General features: G+C 39.3%; 1 protein-coding gene across 1 annotated transcript in view; it reads right to left on the bottom strand.

The window, feature by feature from the left end:
• Positions 1-3,693: 3,693 nt before the first annotated feature.
• The window catches only part of BEND6 (BEN domain containing 6), a 55,198-nt gene continuing 35,114 nt past the window's right edge, over positions 3,694-23,777 (bottom strand). Inside the window, exons 4-7 of the mRNA XM_010999565.3 lie at positions 18,768-18,988; positions 16,905-17,097; positions 15,374-15,510; positions 3,694-4,974 (exon numbers count right to left, since the gene is read on the bottom strand). Coding sequence (XP_010997867.1) covers positions 15,383-15,510; positions 16,905-17,097; positions 18,768-18,988 — 542 coding nt within the window. The 3' untranslated portion in view covers positions 3,694-4,974; positions 15,374-15,382. The remainder of the gene's footprint in view (positions 4,975-15,373; positions 15,511-16,904; positions 17,098-18,767; positions 18,989-23,777) is intronic.

The raw sequence follows: 23,777 nt of genomic DNA, 5'->3' as shown, positions 1-23,777 counted from the left end.
GGCAACAGAATAGGAAAAAATATTTGCAAACCGTATATCTACTTAAAGTTTAAGATACAGAGTACAGAAAGAACTCATAAAACTCATAAAGAACTCATAAGAACTAAAAAAACCAAAAAAAACAAAAAACCCAAACCAAATAACCTAATTTAAAAATAGGCAAAGACCTGAATAGTCATTTCTCCAAAGAAGATGTATGAAAAGCCAACAGGTACACGAAAAGATGCCCAACACACAAGTCATTAGGGAAATGAAAATCAAAACCACAGTGAGATATCACCTCACCCTTGTTAGAATGGCTATCATCAAAAAGATGAAAGCTGTGACTGGGACATGATGCTGTACACCAGAAGTTTACACATCGTAACTGACTACAATTAAAAAAATTTTTTTTAGATTAAAAAAAGATGAATGCTGTATGGATGTGGAGAAAAGGGAACCCTTGTACATTGTTGGTGGGAATGTAAGTTGGTGCAGCCTCTATGGAAAACAATATGGAAGTTCCTCAAAAAAGTAAAAATAGAACTACCATATGGTCCAGCAATTCCACTGCTAAGAATGTATCCAAAGAAAACAGATATATCCAAAGGAAACAAAACCACTAATTTGAAAAGATACCTGCATCCCATGTTTATAGCAGAATTATTCATGATAGCCAAGATGTGGAAGCAACTTAAGTGTCCATCAATGGACGAATGGATAAAGAAGCTGTGATAGACACAATGGCATGTTATTCAGCCATAAAAAATGAGGAAATCCTACTGTTTGCAACAACATGGATGGAACTGGAAGCATTATGTGAAGTGATATAGGTCAGACAGAGAAAGACAACATATACTTTATATACATATAAAATATACCCCATATATGTATGATCTTATTTACATGTAGAATCTAAAACAAACAAATACAAAACTCATAGAAAAAGAGATTAGATTTGTGGCTACCAGAGGCACAAGGTTTGGGGAAGGGGAATTGGAAGAAGGTGGTCAAAAGGTACAAGCTTTCAGTTATAAGATAAATAAGAGCTCAGGATGTGATGCACAACATGGTAACTACAGTAACACTGCTGTGTAATGTATACGAAAGTTGTTAAGAGTATTAATCCTAAGAGTTCTCATCATAAGGAGAAATTTTTTCCTTTTTTCTTTCTTTTCTTTTTATTGTATCTACATGAGAAGACGGATGACAGCTGAGCCTATCTGAGTAATCATTTCACAATGTATGCAAATCAAGCCAATCAACCAAATAAACTAACCCGCCCCCCCCCAACATTGTTTTGGGAATTGTAAGCAATGCAGTGAAAAAGGGTGAGAAAACAGCAAAAAAATTTTCAAAAGTGGACGCAAAACTATCATTATTTGAGTAATTTTTTTTGTCGGGAAAAACCAAGAGGGAAGAAAGAATAGAGAAAGATAGATGTAGTAAAGTAGATGCTTAAAGAAGAAAGACACACAAACAGACTATCACTGTATAGCAGTGATCAATTATATAGCAACAACAAAACGCAACACCTAGGCATTACAATGACAAGAACTCTGTGGGATCTACATGAGAAAATGTGAATGATTACTGAGGACTGGAAAAACTGGAAAAACCGTAATTTAAAGCTGACTTTGTTTTTAGATAGGAAGAATCAATTTTGTATACATAGATTCTCTACAAACTAGAAAATTACTTAAGTATAATCGCAACAAAAATTTCAGCAGGATTTTTTTTTTTTTGAGAGTGGAAAGTTGACAAAAGGATTTAGAAATTCATCTAGAAGAATAACTTTGTGACCATTATGAAAATAGTCAGGGAATTTGCGAAAAAGAATGCTGAGTGATAGTTCCTTTTTCTCCTGACTCCTTGCTAAAAGGAATATAGAGAAATTAATAAACCCAAAGGACAGCAATGCAAGGAAGAATTTGGGTGGAGGGACAGAGAGGCATGTGTCATTTCCACTATCATCAGTGGAATGATTGTAACCAGGACCAATTGGGACACTGATGGTTTATGTAATAATGCTATTTAATATAATACAAGTAATATAGGTGTTATATAATAGTATTATGTATCTTGAATTTATTACATATACTTATACGTACTTCATATATTATATGTAAATATATACTGTATATATATCCCAAACGTATTTCCCAGAATTAAAATTATATAAACATATTATTCATAAAATAAGTATTATATACATATCAAATATACCCCATATATGTTTCCCAGAATTAAAGGCTACAAGTATCCAAATTGAAAGGATCCATCATATACCTAGCATGATGGATGAAAAAGGATACACAACATATTTTCATCAAATTCTAGATATCAGGGAAAGAAAAGATCAAAAGAGCCTTGGGGAGGATGGGGAAACATATTCTGAATAAAAGAATGAGAATCAGAATTACATTAGACTCTTGATGGCAGAGGGGTGCCAGATTCAACACATAAAAATATAGGACATCCAGGTAAATTAAGATTTAAGATGCATGGGTAATTATTTAGTATAAGTATATCCCAAATATTGCAAGGGGTATACTTACACTAAAACAGAATTTTGTTGCTGTTCATCTGATTCAGATTTACCTGGGAGTCTTGTATTTCAGCCAGTGACCCTACAGCAGCAGCACTGGATGTAAGTCTCCAGGAAGAACATGCGAGTAGTCTTAATTCCTTTCCCCTTAGTGTAAGAAATCAAATAAAGCAGCAAGGAGAAATGGAAACAACAACAAAACCTCCTGTCCCCTGCTATTTTTAGCAAAATAGGCAATAGATAAAATCTGCAGAATCCAAAAACTTTTAAAAATTGCTACAAGGCGTTAAATTGGGCAAAAAATGCAAGAACATCAAGGGGGCCTCCTGAGTGGCCAGTCTCAGAAAGTACCAGTGAAGTGCCCTTCCTGAGAAGGAGAAACTCCTCGAGAAATGCAGAGGCTAGAAGCTGTGGCTCTAAGCACTAAGGGTGAGGTTAGCCGACCTCAGCACTCGTCACAAGGTCGGGGTGCAGAGAGAAAAGGCACGGGGGCACCTGGAGGGCTCCCAGCAGCGGATCTCAGAGAGATCCTGCAAAAACACACTCCCTGAGGTGCAGGCGCGCCTTGGGGTGCAGGGCTGTGTCCTTTTGGATGCTGCTGCTGCTGCTGCTGGGGGACCTGGGATGCAGGGCCAGGGCCGGAAGTCCCTCCAGACTCGGTGCGGTCAGGTGACCTGAGGGAGCAGGGCTACACAGCACTGTCCCAGACGAGCCACAGCAGCCAGTCAGTGGTGTCTGTGCCCGCAGAGGGCCTGCCCACTACCCAGGACCTGGTTGCAGACAGCTGGACCCGGAAAAACCTTGTCATTAAAACACAGGCATTCAGGAGAGGCTGTGGCACAACATCAGTGATTTTATAAGAAAAAATGTGGAAACAAGGTCCTACTGTACAGCACAGGGAACCATATTCCATATCTTGTAATAGCCTGTAATGAAAAAGAATAGGAAAACGAATATATATATATATATAACTGAATCACTATGCTGTACACCAGAAATTAATGCAATGTTGTAAATCAACTATACTTCAATTAAGAAAAAAACAAACAAAAAAAAGACAGTCTGATGATAATGGTAATGTCTCAATGTTTGAGAGAAGAAGTCTTCAGCCTAGAAGACGACTTTCTCCCTGGATTTTGTAAATTAATAAGAAATAAGCAAATGCCTTTATGTTTTCAGTGGGATTTATTTATATTTAAGTAAAAGTAGCAAATGTTAACACAAGTTATTTCCTGAAGAATATTTATTTTGTTCAACCACATTGTTATCAGGCAACACTTATGGAATGTTCCTGGGTCCACAGTACCGGACTCTCCATCTCATGCATCCTCCTTTCTAAGTTTGAACATGACCTTGTGCACTGAAGGAGCATGGCTTGGCATTGCCGAGTTGTCAACATGTGACAACCTGACGTTGAAGGAGAAGCCTGTTGATGAAGAAGGTTCTATCTTCCATTCATTTACAAAATGATATTTGTGTGTGAGAGAGAGAGATTGTTAAACCCATAAGATTTTGTTTTCAGTTATTTTCTCTTCTGATACTGTGAAAACAAATCAGTAAAAACTAAGCAGTGTAGTAATATAACCCACCAAAAACAATAGGACGTTGTATCTCATATAGGATTTTGTAGATGGTACTGATGTCTTAAATTACACACGTGTATTTAATATACTTCGGGCAATAAAAAGTTAGAAGCATGTAAACAAATGTAAAAAAAGACTTTTTAAAAAGTTGATGCATTACTTTCACAATCACAAAACTTGGGCTTATTTCTTTTTCAGGAGTGCAGTGGAATAGTTGCATGTTAAAATAAAAAGGTCTTGCAGCTCTCATTTTTTTTCCAGATTGCTACTTTATACATTTTTTACATAAGAGAATAATCCTATAACTTTATTGCTAAAACACTATTACTTGGTTAGGTATGATTATCAGATTTTAGGCTGATTCTGACGCTTTCATGTTTGTAAATATTGATTATCACACTGTGTACTTTTCTAAAATATGTGCTTATGCTCAAGGTCCAAAAACTATAAGGGGAAGTCATTGGTAATAGTAAATATACAGTAGTGAATTAGGACAATGAGGAATCTTAGGGGCTGGAGTTTGTGTTGCTATGACCGGAGCTCTGATTATCCTGTTAAGTTAGCTGTACTGAAGGGAAGCACTTTGGGAGGGGAAAATGCGTATTTCCAAGAAACCATAATGCATGCTTATAAAACTGCTAGAAATTCTCTGGTCTGATGCATCACTGGTGTTGAGGGAGGAATCCACATGCAGCTTCTTCAGTGAGCTCGCGCTCCACCAGGACAGCCCTGCGATGTCCCAGGGTCCCCAGCCGTCACCGCACCTGTCTCTGTGCTCACTGCCAGGGAGGCTGCAGGGCCACCCACAAGGTCCAAGGTCAGGGTGACAACTGAAGTTGCTTTTGTTTCAGGTACTTGTACTACCTATAAGAGACAAATTTAACAAACAAACAAACAAAAACAAAGCGTAAATAAAGGACAGAAATAGACTCACAGACAGAGAATACAGACTTGTGGTTACCAGGGGGGTGGAGGGTGGGAAGGGATAGACTGGGATTTCAAAATTGTAGAATAGACTACACTGTATAGCACAGGGAAATATACACAAAATGTTATGATAACTCACAGAGAAAAAAATGTGACAATGAGTGTGTATATGTCCATGAATAACTGAAAAATTGTGCTGAACACTGGAATTTGACACAACATTGTAAAATGATTATAAATCAATAAAAAATGTTAAAAAAAAAGAAACAAATTTGTTAGTATTCTTATAGTATTTTTAACGGTTGACTTATAATTTGAGTTATTCATGAGTATGAGTTATTTATTTTTATGTCAACAACAAGTTTTCGCTTAAAAATACAAATTGTTAATAAGAACTATTACTATTGAGGTGACTTAGGAATTATTTTTATGCTCTGTTCAGAGGAATTCAAGCGTAGATAACAGCTAAAACGTTTAATATATATGTATATTTTTTATCTCAAATGACTTTTTAAAAACTCAAACGCACAAAGTAAAATGAACAATCCCCACATATCCATCAATCATCTTAAAAATTGTCAACTGTTTGTCATTCTTCAGTTACGTTTATTGATTGTTCAAATATCAGGCAATTTCCTAAATCTGCCTTACCTCTTTCACAACTCAAAAAAAAAAAAAAAAAAAAAACCCAAAAAAACTCCTCCCAAAAGCCCCAAAAAACCAAAGTCATACCAATGAGTTAGGTCAGAGGTGGAATTACTGGGAAGCTGATAAAGCTTACTTACATAGGTAACTTCCAAAAAATAGGGCCCTAGCAATATCTTCATATGTTTATAAATTTTTGTTAAATTTGCCAAAATTATATATTTCAGCCATCCTCAGTTAAGACCTCTGTTTTTCTCTTTCCATTTTAATTGCTCTCCAGTCATATTTTCTCCTCCGATTATAACCAGGAAGTGGCAGTGGGCACTTCTGAGATTTGGTTAAGGATTGACTGGGACATATTTTTGTGCTTTATAATCTCTTCTGTGTATAGTTACATTAGTGCTGGCCATTCCAGTATGCAGTGTCTTGTAGGAATACTATGAATGTGGTCAATTCAAAGAATATTTAAGAGCACGCACTCCATAGAAAACCTGAAATGCCCTGAAATCTTACAACTCAGATATCAAAGAAACTCAATAATGTTTTCCTCAAATTTGACAACAATCCTAAAAATTACATTGTAGAGTTGAGAATTTGAAAAAAACTCTGTAAATTGTCAAAAAGAAAAAAAAGCAATTTTCCACCAACTATGCTAGAGAATGATCTAAGTTATTTTTCTATTCTTTCTATAGAAAAAACTATTATAAAATTGTCAAATGAAGAGGCAGTCAACATTTATGCAAAAAAAAAATGAAAGTACTATGGAGTTACTAATAAACATATTATGTAATTTCCCCTATATTATGTGATATTTGAGAAATTTGCTAACTTTTAAATATCATGTAGTTTTCATGATTTATTTATTCTGAATTAATTTACAGAGTTGTTACTGTGGCACCTTCATAATTTTGTGTTTCTTTCTTAAAGAGAGTTCTCCCAATTCTATTAAGCTTCAGGTCCCACAAATTCTGGCTCCATCACTGAGGTAGATAGTATTATTATCCCTGTTTAACTCAAAGTTCAGAGATGTCAAGAATTCCTCAGAAGCCACGCATTTATTATGAAGTGGAGCAGGCTTCAAAATCAGACTTTCTAAAAATAAAACACCAGACTTTCTGACCCTAGAACATTTAATTTTTCAACTTGGCTAGGCTAAGGTACCCAGTTGTTCGGTCGAATGCCAGGCTAGATGTTGCTGGGAAGGTAATTTTTAGATAAGATTAACATGTAAATCAGTAGATTTTCAGTAAAGCATATTACCCTCCATAATGTGGGTGGGTCTCATCCAATAAGTTGAAAGCCTTAAACAAAAAGACTGAGATCCTCCAAGGAAGAGGAATCCTTAAAAGTCCAGATAGTCTTTGGAATCAAGACTGCAACATCCACTCTTCCCTGGGTCTCCAGCCTGCTAGTCTGCCCTGCAAATAGTCTATGCCAACTCCTTAAAATAAATCTAAATAAACATCCTACTGGTTCTGTTTCTCTGGAGAACCATGACTAATTCTGGAGAACCAAGACTAATGCAGTAAGAAATGCAAAGAACTACATGCTAGCGTTGGCTCTCTAATAGTTACTAATCGTGTAACTTTGGCAGTTCGCTTAACCTTTTTAGTTTGAGTTTCATTATCTCCAAAAGAAGGAATTCATTTTTTTCTTCCAGTATTATTGAGATATAATTGATATACATTTGTCAGGTGTACAGCATAATAATTTGACTTACATCATCATGAAATGATTACCACAAGTTTAGTGAACATTCATCATCTCATATAATACAAAATAAAAGAAAAAGGAATTTTTTCCCTTGTGATGAGAACTCTTAGGATTTACTCTTTTAACAATTTTCATATGTAACACTCAGCAGTGTTAATTTTATTTATCATGTTGTCCATCACATCCCTAGTATTTATTTATCTTATAGTTGGAAGTTTGTACAGTTTGAATATCATTCATCCAGTTCTCTTTCCCTCTATCCACTGCCTCTGGTAACACCAGGCACAACTCTCATGTCTTTTTCTATGAGTTTATTTGGTTTGGGTGTTTTGTTTTTTTTTTTTTTAAGTATAGTTGATCTACCACACTGTGTTAGTTCCTGGTGTACAACATAGTGATTCAATACTTCTATACACTTCAAAGTGATCACCACAATAAGTCTCATTACCATCTGTCACCACACAAAGACATTACATTATTATTGACTATATTCCCCACGATGTACGTTCCGTCCCCATCATTTATTTATTTTGTAACTGGAAATCCATACCTCAGTCTCCCTCATTGATTTCACTCATCCCACCAGCCCTCCTTTCTGGCAAATATTTGTTCTGTATCTATGACTCTGCTAGTTTATGTTTATTTGTTTGTTTTGTTTTTTTAGATTCTACATATATGTGAAAACATATATTTGTCTTTCTCTGTCTGACTTTAACTTAGTATAATACCCTCTAGGTCCATCCATGTTGTCACAAATGGCAGGATTTCATTCTTTTTAATGGATATCTAACTACATATCTATCTATCTAAACATCTTTATCTATTCATCTGTCCATGGGCACTTAGGTTGCTTCCATACACTGGCTGTTGTGAATAATGCTGCAATGAACATAGGGGTGCATATATCCTTTCCAATTAGTGTTTTTGTTTTCTTTCGAAAAATATCCAGAAGTTGAATTGCTGGATTGTATGGCAGTTCTATTTTTAATTACTTGAGGAATCTTCGTATTGTTTTGCATAGTGGCTGCATCAATTTACATTCCCACCAACCGTGTACGACAGTTCCCTTTTCTCTACATCCTTGCCAGCACTTGTTATTTGCTGTCTTTTGGTGACAGCCATTCTGACAAGCGTGAAGTGTTATCTCGTTGTGGTTCTGATTTGCATTTCTGATGACTAGTGATGCTGAGCATCTTTTCATGTGCCTGTTGGCCATCTTTATGTCTTCTTTAGAAAAATGTCTACTCAGTTCCTCTACCTATTTTTTAATTGCTTTTTTTTTTTTAATGTTGAGTTGCAAGAGTTCTTTGTATATTTTGGATATTAACTTCTTATTGTGTATGTCATTTGCAAGTATACGCTCCCGTTCAGTAGGCTGCCTTTTCATTTTGTTGATAGTTTCCTTCACGGTTCTTTCTTTTTTTTTTTTAACATTTTTTATTGATTTATAATCATTTTACAATATTGTGTCAAATTCCAGTGTTCAGCACATTTTTCAGTCATTCATGGACACACTCATTGTCACATTTTTTTCTCTGTGAGTTATCATAACGTTTTGTGTATATTTCCCTGTGCTATACAGTGTAATCTTATTTATCTATTCTACAATTTTGAAATCTCAGTCTATCCCTTCCCACCCTCCACCCCACTGTTCTTTTTTTACCCCCTGTTCTTTGCTCTTCTTTTGTGCTCTTTCCTTGTGATTTATGTGGGGGAGGTAATTAGGTTTCTTCATTGATTTCTGCTTGGAGGAGGTACTGGGGATCGAACCCCTGACCTCTTGGGTGCTGAGCGTGTGCTCTACCACTTGAGCTATACCCTTCCCCCTCTTCCCTTGTGATTTGATGACTATCTTTAGAGCTAAGTTTGGATTCCTTTCTCTTTTTTTGTATGTGTATCTATTATCAATTTTTGCTTTGTAGTTACCATGAGGTTTATATATAGCAACCTACACATACATGATTATTTTAAGTTGATAATCTCCTAAATTCAAACGCATTCTAACAACACTGCATTTTTACTCTTCCCCACCAATGTTTTTGACATCCTTTGTGTTTGTGTATCCCTTAACTACTTATTGTGGATACAGACGATTCTGTCTTTTAACCTTCCTACTTTATAAGTAGTGGGTACCTTCACTGTATGTTTGCCCTTACCAATGAGATTTTCTCCTTTTGTAATTTTATATTTCTAGCTGTGGTCTTTCTTTTCCACTTAGAGAAGTCCCTTTAACATGGCTTGTAAAGATGGTTTGGTGGTGCTAAACTCTTTTAGATTTTGCTCATTTGGGAAATTCATCTCTACTTCAGATCTCAATGATAGCCCTGCTGAGTGGAGTATTTAGGTTTGATTTAGGTTTTTTTCCTTTCATCACTCTAAATATATCATGCCACACCTTTCTGGCCTGCAAAGTTTCTGCTAAAAAGTCAGCTGACAGTCTTACGGAAGTTCCCTTGTATACAACTGGTTGTTTTTTCCTTGCTGCTTTTACGATTCTCTCCTTATCTTTAATTTTTGTCATTTCAATTATAGTGTGCCCTAGTCATCTTGTTTGGGACTCTCTATTGCTACTGGGACATGGATGTGTTTCCTTTCCTAGGTTAGGAAAATGTTCAGTTGTTATCACTTCAAGTAAGTTCTCTCCCCTTTCTGTCTCTCTTCTTCTTCTGGGACCTCAAAAATGCGAACATTAGTACATCTGATGTTGTCTTAGAAGTCTTTAAAACTGTCCCTATTTTTTAAAATTCTTTTGTTTCTTTTTTTCCTGTTCAGCTTGGGTAATTTCCACCTCTCTGTCTTCCAGTTCACTTATCTGTTCCTCTGTATTATCTAATCTCCTGTTAATTCCTTCTAGTATATTTTTCATTTTTCATCTCAGTTATTGTATGCTTCAGCTCTGGTTCTTCTTTGTATTTTCCAACCCTTCATTAAACGTGTCAGTGTGTTCATCCGTTCTTCTCCCAGTTTGTTAGCATCTTTATGATTACCATGAACTCTTTATGGGGTTGATTGCTTATCTGCACTTCACTTAGTTCTTCTTTTGGGGTTTTATCTTGCTCCTTCCTTTGTCACCTCATTTTGCCCAATTCCTTTTGTTATTTGTATGTATTAGGTAGGTTGGTTGTATCTCCCAATCTTGGAGAGTCTTCTCCTTGTAGGAGTCCTCCTGTGGGCCCAGCAGTGCACTCCCATCTGGTCACCAGGGCTACTTGCGGTAGGCGTGCCCCCATGTGGGCTGGGTGGACCCTTCTGTTGTGGCAGGGCTGACTACTGTGGGTGCGCTGGAACATGGGGCTGGCCCCTGGTCCACTTGGCTACCAGGCCCTGCCTCCTGCAGAAGCTCCCGGCTGCTGGTAGGTGGGGCTGTGTCCTGGCACAGCTGGCTGCAAGGCCCGTGGCATCCCTGGGCTGGTGCTGGCCCACTGGTGAGTGAGGCAGGGTCCTGGGGAGGCTGGCTGCAGCCCTGGGGTGTCCCGGGGTGTCCTAGGGCAGCTGGCTATGGGGCAGCCCACTGGTGTGCAGTGCTGGGTCCTGGCATGCTAGCTATGGGGCCAGGGGCTCCCAGGGCTGGTTCAGGCCTGCTAGTGGGCAGGGCCAGGTCTCTGCTCAGCCTGGGGTGGTCCCAGGACTGGTGGTGACCAGCTGGCGGGCGGGTAAGCCTCCACACTAACAGGTAAGAGGGAGGACTTGCCAGCACCAGTGTCCTCGTGGTAGAAAGAGCTCCCCAAAATGTCTGCTTCCAGTATCTGTGTCCACAGGGGGAGTCCAAGTTGCCTCCTGTCTCTCCTGGAGACTCTTAAAATCAGCAGCTGGTTCTGACCCAGGCTCCTTTCGGATTATTGCCTCTGAGCTGGGACCTGGAGTGTGTGCAGTTCTGCATGAGCCCTTTAAAAGTGGAGTCTCCATTTCCTACAGCCCATTGCGTCTCCTGAATGCAAGCCCCACTGGCCTTCAAGGCAAGACGTTCTAGGGGCTCGTCTTCCTGATGGAGGACTCCAGGCCTGGGAAGCTCGATATGAGTCTTGGACCCCTCACTTCTTGGGGAGAACCTCTACAATTGTGATTATCCTCCCATTTGTGAGTCACCCACCTGGGGATGTGTGTTTGACTGTACCGCATCTCCACCCTTCTTATTTGGGTTCCTTCTGTATATCCTTAGTTGTAGAAGATCTTTTCTGCTAGTCTTCGGGTCGCTTGCATTGATGGATGGTCTGTAAACAGGTGTAGTTTGGGTGTGCCCTCTGAGCTCTGGGTCTTCCTACCCCGCCATCTTGGTGGCCAAGAAATCATTTTAGACCAGAACTGACATTTTGGACTGGGTAATTCTTTGTTGTGGGGGCTGTCCTATGCCTTGTAAGATGTACCACAGTATCCCTGGCTCCTGTCCACTAGAGGCCAGTAGTATCACCCAGTTATGACAACCCAAAGTTACCTCTGGACATTTTCAAATATCCCCTATTTCAGGGGCAGGGACGCAATGCCTCCCACTTAGTTTCAGTGCCATTGTATTCGATCATCTTTCAGTTACACGCAGATGCAACACTACGGTAGACATTATGTAAACTGGGGCCGTCACGGAAATTTCAAGAGAAGGCTGTTTGACCCCTTTGTGGGGTGTTACAGAGGTGATATTCTAATAACCTGTAATTCTTAGAAATAAAATCTCCTTCAGCTCTTGTAAGAAAGAAGCAAAATAATGGAGCGAGGCCAGGGAGATTGACAGCCTCAAGCTCAAGGCCAGGCGTGAGTTGCAGGTAACTTGAGAGCAGCTGGAGGCGTGTGAATGAACGGGCGAAGAAAGGGGCTGCGTGGAATTTAGCTCTCCTCCTCACAGACATAAGTCTCAGCTGGGAAACGGTTGTCGTTTCAAATCCAAGCCAGCGGCAGCTTTGAGCTCCGCACTGGGTGGAGGGCACAGCCTACCAGGACGCACGGCGGGGTTGCTCGGTTTTTCTCGGGTGTACTGGAATTCGCAGAAGTGTACGTGGTTCTGCACTACCTACTGCCTTGCTTACAGGAGTGGAAGGAAAAATATTTTTCCAAGGGATACTTTTGGGGTCGGGGTGAGGAGGGACTGTGGTTCGCCTGAATAAATGCAGTCACTTTAGGCTCCTGTTAGTAACAGGAGCAACAAGAGAAATTACAGCAGCGTTCCACCAGGTGGTGCTTTATCTGACCCATGCAGCAGGCATGGCTGAATGAGGTTGGTTTTATGCGACCCTGCCTTTCCTAGGGTATTTTCTCAGTCCTTTTGAAATAATTTGGATTTAACTATTCTTCACATGAAAGATACCTGCTAATTTAAAGAAATTCCATTTTAGTGTTAATCTCTACTTCTGACTCAAATTTTATGCATTTCTATTCCAAGCATTATGGCAACCAAGCACAAGCCAGGCCTGGAAGGTGCCAGAACATACTGTGTGGATAAAATAAGATTTCTTCCTTTTTTCTATTTTAATTAATGTCATATCCAGGTGATTTATTAATACCACTACTGGCAAGTACAAGCAAAACTGATATAAAAACCTTTTAACTTTAATTTCTTCAATACTCTGCTGACCATTGTCAGAGATGAGTTTTGTGCATACCCTTGGCAGCCTGAGAGATGAAAAAGGCAGAAGTTAGGATATCAAATTGCTTTGCAGAGCTCTGAAATACAATAATGTGCTCCAGAGGACAGCCCTGTGACCTGAAGGTGTGGTTACATGACTTTTAGACAGGGAGCTTGGCTGTTACACACCAGGATAACTGGGTCCTCATGCCAAAATCAGAAATTCTAAGGCCTCAATTAAGCAATGATCTCCTAACTGGGAGGCTGTGAAACTCACAATCAACCAACATTTTTATTCCCTTGGGGGAGAAAAAGGCTACAAATTTCCTTATCTTCTATAGATCGTCAAGTCGGTCTATGAATATGTATGAGCCAAGGGAAAGAATTACCCTGTAGCTGTTATAAGTAGATTTTTTTTGTTTGGGGCGGTTATTGTGTTTTGTTTTTTTAAGGACGAGAGAGTATTGTTGCATCTCATCGGTGGTCGCCTTAATTGTAGAGCAAGATAGTAAAGGACCCTCGAGGAGGAGGGGGTGGGAGTCGGCAGTGGGTGGGTGGTGGAGGTGGGGAGTCACTGCATTACACGCAGTTCCACATCCCAGTCAGAAGAAAAGGACACGTGGCATGGCCTCAGGGTGGCCAGGTGAAAAGCAGGAAAATGGGAATCAAAGGTGGAAGTAAAGAAAAGGGGAGGAAGAAAAACAGATAAACAAATTTCTTCTGTCCAGCACAGGGAACTATATTCAACATCTTGTAATAACTTTTAATGAAAAAGAATACGAAAACGAATATGAAAACGAATTCAAGTATATATACGCATGACTGGGACATGCTGCTGTACACCAGAAACTGATGCATTGTAACTGACTATATACTTCAATTAAAAAAAAAAAAGAAAAGGGAAGGAAAACCTGCCCTCTTGTTTATCATATACCTGTTTATCAAATAAAATATTAATAGCACAACAGTGCATATTTGTCACATAGTTTCCATCAACATGATGGAGAGGGAGGGTGAGAACAAGTGAAAGGGCCAGGACTTTGAGTGGCCAAAGCAAACACTAAATTCCACGTCCCAGTCTCACCTAGGCAGGACCTGACCATAATGTGTATTTCCTTCAGAACTCGCTAAAAACAAATCATTCTTCCTTTTAGTGTAATGCAAACATATTGGTAGAATCCCTCTCAAACCAATACAGACTGCAACCACTGACTTAAAGATTTCAAGCATGGAGAAGCAGAGTGGGGAGGGAGAGGAGACCCCTGGAGACTTCCAGCCCATGGTTTGTACACAGGTCGAACCACTGTTAGTGTTGTCAGTCAGTCCTGGTCATGTGCTTCAGAGATTCCCCAGGGTCTGTATCTCCCTTGTTCTAGAGAAACACCTCCTGAACTGTCGTGCGTCCCTCCTCAGGTTCCTTTCTACCCCCACCGGTGAGAGCAGGCAGATAGCTACATATGAGCAGAGAAAGGGGATGCAGGCCAAATGGCAGGAATTGGGCACAAAGGAAGGGCACCGGCCAAATGCAGGAAACCCTACATCGTGTAAGCACCAGAGGTCCCTGGGCAGAGAAAGACAAGCAGGAACCTCTGGGCTGATGAGCAGTCACACAGTTTGGGGTGACAAGGGCCCTGGAGGCCAACAAGGAAAGGTGGGAAAAGGCAGGAATCTCCAGTGTACGAATGTAACCTTTTGCTCATTATGCCCTGATTTCAATAAAATTAGCCTTGCTGGTCAGAACTACCCATCATGCACCGATGCCATTACACTTCTGACTCAGACTAAATAACGACAAAAACACCTCCTCCCCTTGGGAAGGTGGAGCTGGGATAAAAATCAGGGAATATGACCCCAAACGCTTCCCTCTCCAGTGAATATTCCGCCCATTCATTTTACACCCTCTGTAACCAACTTGCCAAAGACACTCAGGGCAGCCGCTCACCTGAGCCTGCCCACCTCCCTTTGAGAGGGTGCTCTCTATCCCTTAATAAATCCTCACTTTACTTTCTTAACCTCCGCTTTCCATCTCTGAATTCTTTCTGCAGCGAGACAAGACCCTCCCCATTGGCAACACACCCACAAGGTAACAAATGTTCTGTGAAGAAGACAAGTTCCTCAGCAAAATACACCTGGAAAACACCACCTACCCTCTCCCCTTCTTAAGACTCTGGTGCACTTGGGCATGTTTAGAGGGTATCAAAATATGTGAGAGGCTCGGGGAAAGGAAAATCTGGGTAACTGATGCAGCACTTCCCACATGCAGCCCCCCTTCCCTGCCCCTGCCTCTGCCCCCAGGAACACCTGTGAGCATCTCCCAGGCCTCTGGTCTTCTCTAGGGGTGTGTGTGCAGATCCGTGCTGTTCTGTGAGCACAGGTATTACATCTTCTTGCCCCACAGAAAGGATTGTGAAGATTTGCAAGACTTACCAAAAGGCTCTACTTAACATCCTGAGAGTTCAGATTTTTGCTTAAATTTGGCTTCTTGGTGCAGTTGTTTAGCTTTTGCCCTATCATTCTCCTAATTGAAACATCGTCTGTGTTGGGAAATAACTGTTTTGTGACTCCTGTAAAAAAACAAAACAAAACAAAAACAACAACCAAACATACAAAAACACTTTATCAGAAGGAAGAAGCAGACTCACAGATACAGAGAACACACCGGTGGTTACTAGTCGGAAGGGGGTGGGAGGGGCAGGTCGGGGAGGGAGAAGAGGTACAAACTCTCAGGTATGAAATAGGCCACGAGGATCTACTGTACAACACGGGGACTATATAGCAAGTATTTTGTAATAGCTAAAAATGGAGCATAAACATGAAAACTTGTGAATCGCCATATTGTACACCTATAATTTATATAACATACATCAACTGTACTTTGATAAAAATTAATTAATTAATTAAAAAACCCCCACTTTATCAGGCCTTTGCATCTTAAGGTACGAGCTGAGATAAAGCATCAAGCAATTCACATTATAACTTTCTCTCCATCTTGAAAAAGCAGCCCAAACACCCATGAGGGATTTAAATTGAAGAATCTACAGGCAGATTTTTCAAAGCGAAGCAAGACATAGCAAAGGTCTGTATCATAAACTCAGAGCATACATGCTGGTCTTCGGCTCAGCTTTGACCTTGGTACTGCTCTGAATGCTAAACGCCCTTGATCCAAAATGCGAGGAATTTATTTTTATCTGTTCCCAACATCAGTTGAAACAGGTAGATTGTGATTGACTCTTTTCTAACTGATAAATGACATATGATTAACATATAGAGAGTTTGGATTCAGTGATTCTCTAAACTTGTTGGATATTTGCAAAAAAAAATTACTTGATCATATAGATTATTTTATTTAAGGAGATTAACTTAAAAACCACAAATAGGATGAAAACCATAACCTATTTTTCTGAATTAGAAATAATATATATATAATCAAGATAAGGAAGAGAAAATAAGATATAAGCTGTTACTAAAATTTTGTTCAAGAAGATTTGATAAAATTCACTTTTCTAAAGCTATTAATTATATGAATCCAAACTCTTTACTGGTATAAAATTTATTTTTATTTGACTAACTACTTTTAACGTAAAGTTTTTTCCACAAAATTCCCCAAATATAATAAGAGGTTTTAGGCTATCCTAAGATTTTTCTCTCAAAGACAAATTTGGACATACAACAAGTTTTTTCTGTAGAGCACAGGGAACTATATTCAATATCTTATAATAACCTATAATGAAAAAGAATGAAAACGAATCTATGTATGCATATGTATGACTGGAACCTTATTCTGTACACCAGAAATTGACGTAATATTGTAAACTGACTATACTTCAATTAAAAAAAAAGGGAGAAAAAAAGAAAAAGAAATTTGAAGGGAAAAAAAAGATGATGAAAGAACACCTTAAACTTGAATGGCAAAATAATTTCAAATTCATCTGACAGTGCAATGCAATCATATCATCACCTATGATCTCTTGAACTTCATTCTGATTCATAGCTGGTTTTACCGCCTTGTCCCTCGAAGTAGAGGATTTGGCCCCCGTCAGGCTGTGTGTGGCCATGTATTCATTTGTGTAAAGCACTTGCATTAAATCATTGATGAACTTCTGAGGCTTGCTCTTGTTACAGCGGGCAATCTGCCATTTCTCAATCTTGAACTAAAATAATTAAAAGTAATAATTGAAACAATTGAGAAAGAAAAGGAAAAATATCTGAAGATATACCAGGAAACAAAATCAACATTCTTTAAGGTGATCTATTATGCTTTTAATATATATTTTACATTTCGAGGGTTAGAGGGTAATGTTATCTTTGAGAGAATGCCCCATATTTATGACGTATTTGTTCCAGAGTGTATACAAATTCTTGTCATGTAACCTGGATTGATGCCTTAAGGCCTGGTCCATCCCCAGCACTTCCTGTTAAGTGTGGTCAGCAGAGTAATGGTCAACTGGCAATATCCACATTGTAATCCCTGGGACGTGCGAATATGTTAGCTTATGGGGGAAATCAACTTTGTAAATATCATTAAAGAACTTTGAGATGCTGGATTCCTGGATTATCCACGTGGGCCCAATCGCATCACAAGAGCCCTTTAATACAGAAGAGGGAGACAGAAGAGTAGGTCAGAAAAAAGACACGGAGGAAGGAGGAGAAATTTGAAGAATGAGGGGGACTTGGCGTGCAGGGCTGACTTGGAAGACGGTTGGAAGTGGGCCATGAACCAGGGAACGGTGTTCAGGTTACAGTCGGCCGTAAAACAGCTCTACAGCCACGAGAAACTGAATTCTTCAGCAACCCCCGTGGGCAGGAAACAGCCTCCTCTCCAAGCCTCCAGAAAGGAGTGCGCCTGCCAGCACCACACTTGGGACCTGCAGAACGCTGGGGTAATACGTTTGCATTGTTATAAGTCACTGAGTGTGCAGTGATCTGTTACATAGCAAAAGGAAACCAGCGCACTAAGATTCAAATATTCTGAACGTTAGATTGTGAGGATTTGACTGTTGTCTCATGAAGACATATTTTCCCAGGCTGATACCTGATTCTAACAGAACTTATACCTCTAGCCACTCTTTCTTTTTTTCTTTTTTTCATTTGGTATCATTTGATTAATTTTTTTGTTTTTATCTGTTTTTATACATAGTGGTTAACATTTGCAAATCTCAAACACCCAAATTTATCCCTTCGCACCCCCTTTCCCCCAGTAACCATAAGATTATTGACTACGTCTGTGAGCCTGTTTCTGTTTTGTAGCTGAGTTCATTAGTGTCCTCTTTTTTCTTTTTAGATTCACATATGATATCACATGGTATTTTTCTTCCTCTTTCTTAGCCTCTGTTTCTCGATTAAGAGAAGCTGAGAGAGTAGAACTGTGTTCAGCCGGCAGGCACGGGATGAGACTCACCTCGTCTCCCTGGTGTAGTTTTAGGACCCTTCATGTGTAATTGTCCCTCTGCCACTGGTTTAAGAATTTTCTAGTTTTTTGTTGTTTGGAGGGTGGGGAGGTGATTAGGTTTATTTATTTACTTTAATGGAGATACTGGGGATTGAACCCAGGAACTCATGTACGTTAAGCATGTGCTCTACCACTGAGCTGTAGCCTCCCCCCTAGGAATTTTCTGGCTTAACTTCATCATTGTCCACAATTTGGCTTTAATTTTCCAAGTCGGAAATTTCTTTCACAGATGTTAGATTTATTGTCAAAGGTGGTTTTATGTAGTCAGAACATGGTGATCGACTTGAAGTCACCCATGATCATTTGGGCTCTCCCTTGAATTTTGTGTGTAACCGTGTCCCAGGGGAAGGTAGGGCAGGTTGTCCAGCTGACCTGTTTCTCGTCCGCGTGATGCTCCTCTTCAGCTTTCAGGGAAATCGGTGAACTGGAATTAGAATTAGAATTGCTGCACGTGGAGGCAAATGAGTCTGGTGAGGAGTTATTTGTTGCTCTCCAGAGGGTGGACGCCGCCGTGGTCAGGGTTCCTCCGCCCTTGAGCAGGGCCTCGGCCATCCCCACCAGCTCTTCAAACTGGGTGACCGCCTGTGGCAACACTACAATGGCAAGAAAAAGTAACATTTTACAAGTACCTTGCACAACAGGGGCATCTATTTTTATTGTGTGTACATGCAGAGAAGCAGGGAGAACCCATTGGTAACACTCGCTACCTTGGGGAAATGAGCATGGTAAGAGGAGTGGTTGGGACATCTTTACTTTTCATTATTAAATAAGTTAGTAATTGCTGAATCGTAACTTACAGACGTTTGGTTATTGTATTCAAATGTACGTGCATGAATTTGTAACCAAAATGAACTTTTTCTAGTTGTGAATGGTATTATCTGACGGTATTTCACCAGTTGTTTGGTGACATTACTGTTTTTGTTTGCTTTTTGGGGGGGGTGGTAATTATGTTTATTCACTTACTTATTTAATGGAGGGACTGGGGATTGAACCCAGGACCTTGTGCATGCTAAGCGTGCGCTCTACCACTGAGCTACACCCTCCCCCGCTGGAGACATTACTGATTCTATTATGTCACCTTCCAGACATGCACAGTAGGCCAGTTTAAGTGAGAAGATAAAATAAACCATTTCTGTGGCCTTAGTGTATGGTTTGCCAGGGAGTCAAATGCCATCAAATTAATAAAAATTCATTGCCACAGTTCAGGTCTATGTTTTCACTTGTTAAAGATGGGTTTTGGTAATCAACTGAATGTTCTCTTTGTTCCTTTATTTATTTATTTTTTAATGTAAACTTACACATTCAAAGGTTTCATGCCTCCTTGTAAAATGATCTTCTCTGTTGTTATATCTAGTTTGTTTCCTAAGGACAAATAACATTTTGTTGGCATTGGGAGACACTTTGAACCCTGTGTAATTCAGCCCCTCACTCTACAGTTGAGGGTACAGCCTGCTGGAGAGGCAAAAACACTCTGGAACTTTTCTGTACTTTTCTAGACATTTTATTGAGCTGTATAATCTTTAGAATGATACTTGATTTGAGAGCTGAAAATCAGGCCTATTGAGGAAATTAATACATTGTTAATAGAGAAATAGAAAATCTGCTAGAGAAGAAAATCTTATTTTATATTCTTTCCATTAATATTTGCTAAGCCTCTCTCATATGCCAGACAGCTATTCAATCAGCGATCATTTATTGAGCACTTAATAATATCAGACATTTATCTAGCTTTTACTCTGTGCCAGGTGCTATTTTGTGAACTTAACCGATGTCTGATGTTCATTTAATACTCACTGCAACTCTCCAAAATAGGTACTGCCCTTACCCCCGATTTATAGATGAGGACAGTTACGCAACGAGAGGTTAAGTAACCCGTCAGGGTTAACCCAGTTCGTGAAAAGAAGAGCCAACATTCAAATTCAGACTCCGCCAATTCCATGCTATCAACTTCTATGTTATACACTCTCAACGTCTGCTACCAGTTAGGCGCCAGGAATGAGACTGGGAGCAAAATCAGATATGATCCTAGAGTTTTGGAACTGGGAGGGGGTGGAGAGCATTATTTACATGCCCATGCTGTGTATAAGAATGTGAAGTCTGGCCTCCCGTCCTAACCCCGCCCCACCCAGTTCCCAGGAAGTAACCTGTAAACCCTGGAGTTTCCTGGGCAACAGCAAAAATGTCTTTGTTATTCATGGTGAGCCCCTCAGAACACATCTGATTCATGTTCATGCTAAGGAGTTTCTCAGGGTGGGGACAAACACACCCAATAGTCTTAGAGTGGAAGCTGACCACGGCCAGGAAGCCGGAAAGACTTAGACTGAATTCAGCCATGTCGGCAATTGATCAATCAGTCATGCTTATGGAATGAACCCTCAATAAAAACTTAGGACACCAGAGCTCAGTGAGCTTCCTGGGTGGACAATGCTCCATGCATATTGTAACATATAAATACTAGGAGGGTAACGTTCCCAAGGACGACAGAAGCGCCACGTTTGGAAACTGACCAGGCTGCCCTGTGCCTCTCTCCCAACTTTGGCTGTTTCTTATTTGTATTCTTTCTCTGTACTAAATGGAGCCACGAGTATAATAGGTTTCTGGGAATTGAGCTCCTGTGGCAGCTGACTGACTCTGAGGGTGGTTCTGGGAAACCGCTAGGCTTGCAGTCAGTATCAGACGTCTCAGCCGACTTGGCAGGCTAGAGGACGCACCCTTGACCTTGTGGCTTGGCTGACTCCAGATGCAGCGGGAATTAAGTAGCTGGAGGGTGGCGGAGGAGGAGGTTGTCGGGGCACAGGAAACAAGTTCTGTATTTGAGGAACGGCAAGGAGGCCAAAGCTGGAATGTAAAGGTAAAAGGGGGAATTCTGCATAAAGCATGGTTTGGAGAATACTCACTGTTTTCTCTAATGATGAAAGGTGTACATGTTGAGTGGAATATATCCTTCCTGCCATTTCTATCTCTGTATCTTTACCCATTTTCATGTATTTTTAAAATATAATTAGGATTGTGTTATATGCATAGCATTTTTTTTTCTATTAAGACTGTAATTTGAAAATCTTACCTATTTTATTAAATCTTGGAAAATATCTTTTGAGGTCGAATTTATTTAGAATCAAAGGCAAGAGCTTACATGAAGTCAGAGCAGAAGTTAAGTAGGTAAAGGGGAGTGAGTCTGACAAAAGGATATACCCAATTAATGCACACCCATCAAGAAATAGAACATTTCCATCCTTCCAGAAAGGTGCCTCGTGTTCCTTCCAGATTAACCCCTGGACTCACCTGAGAGGCAACCATGAATGTGACTTCTTTTAGTTAGAGATATGTTTTACCTGTTCTAGAATTCCATATGAATGGATTCAAACAGTATATTCTCCCTTTTTTGTCTGACTCTTTTTTTTTGCTCTGTATAATGTTTTGAGACTCATTCATGCTGCTGTGTATGTCAGTTATTTATTCTTTTTTGTTGCTGAGTAATGTTTCATTACATAGATACTCCACAATTAAAGTACCCATTCACTTGTTGATGGGTTATTTTCCACTTAACAACATGACTTGAATAATTCCCTAGTATTCTAAGGTATTGATGTTTTACAATTTATTTAAATGCTCCTTTTTCCTTTTTGGAATTTGGGTTGCTTCCAATTTTTCTTTTTTTCATAATTGAAAAAATAATTTTTAATTTGTCTTTGGGGGGTAAGGTAATTAGGTTTATTTATTTATTTAATAGAGGTACTGGGGATTGAACCCAGGACCTTGTGCATGCTAAGCATGCACTCTACCATTGAACTATACCCCCCACCCAATTTTTCTTGATTGCAGAGAAAACTCTTACGAACTGCCTAACACTCACGTCTTTATATGCATCTCTGATCATGTCAATGCTGTGAATTCCTGAGAGCGTAATAATGTGCTCAAAGGTAAAAATGTTTTCCAGACTCAGTTAATACTGCTGAATGGCTCTCCAAAAAAGATTCTTCCGACTTACATGCCCACTAGCAAGGTAAGAAGTCAGCCACTTCCCTGCACCATCTACAAGAGGTGTTAATCACTGACACCAGTCTTCACTATGTTGATGGGTTAAAATCTTATGACAATTTAAATTGCGACTATTTGACTATTATGAAGTTAAATATATACTTATTTGTTTATTGGTTATTTGAACTTCTTCTAGGAGATACCTATTAGACCAAGGAATATTAGTACTTTTTCCATTTTATAATAGCTGATGGGTTTTATAAAGTGCTTATACAAATGCCTAGTGCATTATAAGCACACTGTATTAGCTATTATTATTAATTCCCTTATATTTTAAACACTGTAGCCTTTTATTTGTCCTATGTTGCAAGTATTTTTTTCTTAGTGTTTATTTTAATTTTATGATGTTTTAAAAGCATGCACACATTTTTAGTTTTTATTTTAAAGTAGCAGTCTTTTTTTTGTGGCTTTAGTAACTATTCTTTTTTTAACTTTTTTTTATTGAGTTATAGTCATTTTACAGTGTTGTGTAAAGTAGCAGTCTTTTCCTTAGTATGTTATTCATTTATTTTACGCTTAGAAAGTCACTCAAATCAGTGAAATATTTACTTATATATTTCATACAGTGTAAACATCTTCTCACAAGTAAACGTTTTTTCCTGCCTGGACATATGTTTTCTAACTTTTAATGGAAAAATGTAAACACAGACACAAAATAGTAAACTCCCATATATCCCATGCCCCAGTTTCAACTCACGGCCAGTCTTGTTTTACCTATACCCCATCTACTTTCTCCCCACCCTCAATATTACTTTAAACAAATCACAGGTATCATTTGATTTTATCTGTAAATATGTTCATGTATATCTCCAAAGGTAAGAAATTGAAAAAAAAAATACATAACACCACTGTCACAGCCAGAAATACTTATCAATAGTTCTTGAATATCATTTTTTAAAAGCTAGCAAATGTTCAGATTTCTCTGTCTCCTTGTTGTTGTTGTTGTTGTTTATAGTTTGAATCAGAGTACAGATAAGGTCCAGACATTCCAATGAGTTGCTGTCTCTTTTATCACCTAGAGGTTTCCTTTCCCTCTCCGAGTTTTTTCCTTGCAATTTATTAGTTGAAGAAACAGGGTCATTCATCCTGCAAGGTTTCCCATAGTCTAGATTTTGCTGATTGCATCCTAAAAGTGGCATTTAACATGTCCTTCTGTCCCCTGTATTTGCTGTAATAGATCTAAAGGCTTGATCAGTGTTTTAACTTCCATCAGGCGGCATTTAATGCACGGTTAGTTTTTTTGTGATATTGGTGGTCACTGATGATCACTGCCTAGATTCACTGTCATAAGGGGTTGCAAAATGGTGATACTCCAATTCTTCGTCATTTAGCTAGAATTCCTCT

Source organism: Camelus dromedarius, chromosome 19 (genome assembly GCF_036321535.1).
Source record: "Camelus dromedarius isolate mCamDro1 chromosome 19, mCamDro1.pat, whole genome shotgun sequence".
Lineage (NCBI taxonomy): Eukaryota > Metazoa > Chordata > Mammalia > Artiodactyla > Camelidae > Camelus > Camelus dromedarius.
Note: the sequence above shows the minus strand (reverse complement) of the source record. Positions and strands in the feature narration are given on the sequence as shown.